The following is a 5,000-nucleotide window of genomic DNA, read 5'->3' on the forward strand; positions in this document are numbered from 1 at the left end:
CAATTAATGAATTAATTTGTTTTTCTCACCGACAGTGAATAGGTTCCAGATCAAAGAGTTCCTGATATTTTTTTGCATTCAAATAAAGTTTTATTATTATTTTCAATTACTTTTTTTTTTAACCCTGTCAATTTTTTAAAAAGCTGATGATTAAGAATGAGTCAATCTTCAACTTTAATTAAATGTCTAGTTCAGTAAGACATGAGAAGAATTGTCGAAATGAATGAATTAATACAAATTGAGTAAATTTCTTTTTTTTAAAACAACCCCCCCCCCAAAAAAAAAACCCCAAACAAAACAAACATATTAAATAAAGATAAAAAAGAACTACCATCATCAACACACAAATAAACAAACACAAACTTAAGAGCAAATTTAGATGATGAGTAAGAAATCTCAAAATAGATTTCCTTTGTGGATCAAAACAAATAAATGTGTATATTTTTTTATTACTACTATTAAAGGAAGTACCATCTTGTTTTATTGGTTTAATTTACCATTTATTTTCTTGTATGTATGTTGCTATCAATATTGTAAAGTTTTGGCGAAAGGCTAAATAAATAAACTTGAAACTTGGAAAAACTTGTGAACCACTGCCTCAAAATGGCGTTATGTCAGGCTGGTTCAGATGTTACAAATTGAATTCAAGGTAAAAAAATATGGCATGTGTGTCAGGTTTGTTTTCTTTATTGAGGAGAATGAATATTTCTTCATGTAACAAAAAAAATAAAAAATTTCACATTTCTTGTCTTTGTAACTTAAGAAAAAAAAACAAACAAAAAAACAACTTGAGTTTTTTATATAGTGCAATATCCACTAAACATGCTCAAAGCGCTTTACAGGGGGTCCCTAGCTAGTAGGAGCACTTAACATGTAGGATGAGATATGATGCCTGTTAGGCAATCTTACGATTTTTTCAACAGAGACCACGCTGTTTTAACAGCCAGGTACTCAATTTACACCTGAAATAAATTAGTAAAAATGAGACAATGTGAGTAAAGAACCTTTTCCAAGGACTCAACTATGTGCTGCCCAGAGTGGGACTCAAACCCTGGACCTTCCAATCCAAAGGCAAGTGTCTTACCACAAGACCACATAGCCACACTTTAAATCCCTTTTTTGACAGCTTTTAGTTAGCCCAAACAAAATACCGTTTTGACACATAAGATCACATATGTTGGTAAATAAGTTCATATGAAGTCTTACCGACAAAAGAAACCTGTTCAATGAATCGTTTAATCATAGGAGCTGAGATGTCATAAGAAGTCATCAGGTTGACAAGGCCGGCATATCCAATGTCTGACAGACGCAGACGTGACTTGCTCTTTTCATAAACCCTCTCCGATTTCAGTAGAAGGAAGAGAAGCTGAAAGGTGTATTTAGTATTGGTGTTACTTATCAAATCATAGATATAATGAAATATCATCATTTTTGTTGTCATAATAATAATAATAATAATAATAAATAATAATAATAATAATAATAATAATAATAATAATAAATAAAAATAATAATAATAATAATAATATAATAATAAAGCACCATTATTGATAAGATTCAGGATGCCATACTACTATGTTACTGATTTTTGTTTGTCAAATTATTCCAATTCAGTTTTATTGTTCATTATTCTGGATAAAGTATCATATTAATTAAATTAATTAATAATATATTAATATTAATTTTTTTTTCTCACCACTGAATAGTTCCAGATCATAGAGTTCTGATATTATTTGTTCAAATAATTCTTATAATGATTAATACTTTTTATGAACCTGGTCAAATTTTTTAAAAAGTGATGATTAAAATAGTCACTCTCAAACTTTAAGGAAACATGTAAGAAGTAACAAAGGAAGTTCGAATGAATTGATTAATCAAATTAGAAGGTGTTTTTTTTTTAAAACATATCCCCCCCCCAATAAAAAAACCCACAAACAAAATATTAAATAATGATTAAAAAAACTACCATCATGGGCATCACCTAAACAACGCAATAAGGATGCAATATCTTAAAGTGCAGTACAGAAATTAAACTGAATTTCCTTTGTGGATCAAAACAAATATGTGTAATTTTTTTGTACTAAATAAAGAAGTCCATCTTGTTTTATAGGTTTAATTTAATTATTTATTGTATGTATTTCTACAATATGTAGTTTTGGCGAAGCCAAATAGTAAGCTTGAAACTTGAAAACATGGAACATGCTTCAAATGGCTGACATTAGAAAAGTGTGTGGATGATCAAATGGCAATTTAAGGTAAAAAATATGGTGTGGTCATTCTTGTTTTGTTATTGAGGAAAGATTACTCGTTCAGTAACAAAAAAAATGATAAAATTTCACATTTCTTGTCTTTGTACTTAAGAAAAAAGACAACAAAACAACTTGGTATTTTTTATATATGCAAATCATAAACATGCTCAAGGTTTACAGGGGCCTAGCTGTTGGCAATTAAAATTTAAAGTAGTTTTCTTGTTAAAGAAAATAATTTTTTTCATTTACAAGACGCTATTTATACAACTCAAGATCACCTAAATAATATTAGTAAAAATGAGACAATGTGAGTAAAGAACCTTATTCCAAGATCTTAATACTATGTGCTGCCCAGAAGGTAAACGAGGTACCTTCCAATCGAAGGAATGTTGTCATATACCCATTGCACAGTACACACTTTAAATCCCTTTTGACGCTTTTATTACCCAACATTGTACTTTTGACAGTGACATCTTACATAATGTATAAATAATATATATAAAACCGACAAAAGAAACCTGTAATGGAATCGTTGTATCATAGGAGCTGTACGATATCTAAGAAGTCATCGGTTGACAAGGCGGCATATACCAATCTGGACTGCTTGACTTGCTTTTCATAACCCTCTCGATTCAGTAGAAGGAAAGAGTGAAAGGTGTATTTAGTTGGTCTCATACATAAAACATAAGAATAATATAGAATTTAGACCAATTTCAATTTAAAAAATATTTAGCAGTTACTGCTGAAATTATATTAGACAATAGAATCATTAAGCTCATCACTTCCGCTCAAAGCTTTACAAGGGGTCCCGGTAACAGCACATTTAAATTAGGAGTGAAGACAGTTAGGCGATATTACATATTTTTTCAGACAAAGGCAACGCTGTTAACGACCAGGTACTCATTTTACACCTGAGTACGGTGAGAGAATGTGCGTAAAGAGTCTTTTCCAAGGACTCAACTATGCGCCGAGCGAGGCTCGAACCCAGGACCTTCCGATCCGAAAGCGAGTGTCATACCACTAGACCACATAACCATTATTATTATGATTATTATTCTATTATCATAATTATTATTTATTATTATTATTATTATTATTACTATTATTATTATTATTATTATTATTATTATTATTATTATTACATTTATTATTATTATTATTATTATTATTATTATTATTATTATTATTATTATTATTATTATTATTTATTATTATTATTATTATTATTATTATTATTATCATTATTATTACTATTATTATCATCATTATTATAATCAATATTAACATCATTATGTTATCAAAAGTACAGTCCAAGATGGATATATCGACATAATCGAGACTGGGGTAAAATGTCAATATAAGAGTCATGTCGATATATCAGTCACTCCGAAAACTGAAAGGGAAACAAATGGAAAATGGAAGATAACAACAAGGGAAGTCAATCTGGATGATTTGGTGGATCTTTAAAAGGCTGGTTTTGAAATTTATGATATCTCATTTTATCTGCTGGTCGGAAACTGTTACGGATAATGCAGTCTCTGTTTCTAACTCCACATTGGGCGTTCTCCTCACATCGGCAATAATGGCGTCGACTCAGATCTTACAAGTGTCGACCAGTATATAGACTGAATTTCGGCAAAAGTCGTACTGATCTTGCTGATAATTACTTTGGACCTGAGAAACTGAGCACCAGTACTGCATATAAGAGGAATAGAAGGAATAAGAATTATCAATCTCATTTACCAACAATCAGTCTCTTGGTTCTAGACCAAGACCATGGGTTTGTCCAGGCAGCTTGCAAACACAGCACGTTGTTAGTGATTGTGCTGGACATTGAGAAAAGATGATGGGGAGAGGATCCCAATGGCCCATTTATGAAAGCAAAGTAATGTTGGGAATTCTGAGTACCGGTATTGGTACTGAGAAACGTTGCGTCGTTCAGGACTCGACTTCAACACTGACCTCATGATTCACGGAATGTCTTTGTGTTTTATCTCATGGAAGGATATGGGCATTTTCATTGGCTATTTATTGTATTTTAATTCACTGCAGGAGATTGTTGGCAAATTATAAATTTAAAGTCTTGTTCTTTTGGATTAAAAAAAATAATTTTTTTAGTCTTTTTTTAAAAGACCAATTATTGACAATCTCAAGGGATCACAATGTTGATATATCCGTCTTCTTATAAAATTTATGTCGATATACAAGATCTTTAATTACTAATGTTGTATAGCAAAAACTTAAACGAGAGTTTGATGTCATATCGAGATAAATGTTGTCAATATATCCGCTTTGCACTGTATAATATTCAAGAGCCCACCAATACGCATTTTATACTAACCTCCTTTGGTCACTATAATGACAGTGACATCTTTACTATAATATAACATATATATATATACCTTGACAACTTTCTCATAGAGAATGATAGGCTGGTTGGGGTAGGTAAGGAGCTTGTACAGTAACTCAGCCTGTTCTGGTTCATACAACAGTAAGACCAACTGATCTTGTTTGCGACTTCCGGTAGACAGGAGTGATATCAGCATGTCAATGGCCTCCAAGCACTGAAAACATGAAGAAAATGAGTGGAAGAAGTTGAGACACAACAAACAATTTTAAAAAATTTAGTTTTAGCAGTTTACTCCTGCTTGAGATCATTAAGGTCATTAAACAATTAATGAAATGAGCATTTAGCCCAAATCCACTTACACGCTCAAAGCACTTTACAAGGGGTCCCAGGTGACCAGTAAC

At 31.3% G+C, this 5,000-nt stretch overlaps 1 protein-coding gene across 1 annotated transcript in view; it reads right to left on the reverse strand.

Moving 5' to 3' along the window:
• The window catches only part of LOC144959013 (neurobeachin-like protein 1), an 80,390-nt gene that overhangs the window by 39,202 nt on the left and 36,188 nt on the right, over window positions 1-5,000 (reverse strand). Inside the window, exons 29-30 of the mRNA XM_078891342.1 lie at window positions 4,652-4,813; window positions 1,207-1,366 (exon numbers count right to left, since the gene is read on the reverse strand). Of these exons, the coding sequence (XP_078747468.1) occupies window positions 1,207-1,366; window positions 4,652-4,813 (322 nt within the window). The remainder of the gene's footprint in view (window positions 1-1,206; window positions 1,367-4,651; window positions 4,814-5,000) is intronic.

This window comes from Berghia stephanieae, chromosome 13 (genome assembly GCF_034508935.2).
Source record: "Berghia stephanieae isolate SIO BIC M18660-M18661 chromosome 13, UCSD_Bste_1.3, whole genome shotgun sequence".
NCBI lineage: Eukaryota > Metazoa > Mollusca > Gastropoda > Nudibranchia > Aeolidiidae > Berghia > Berghia stephanieae.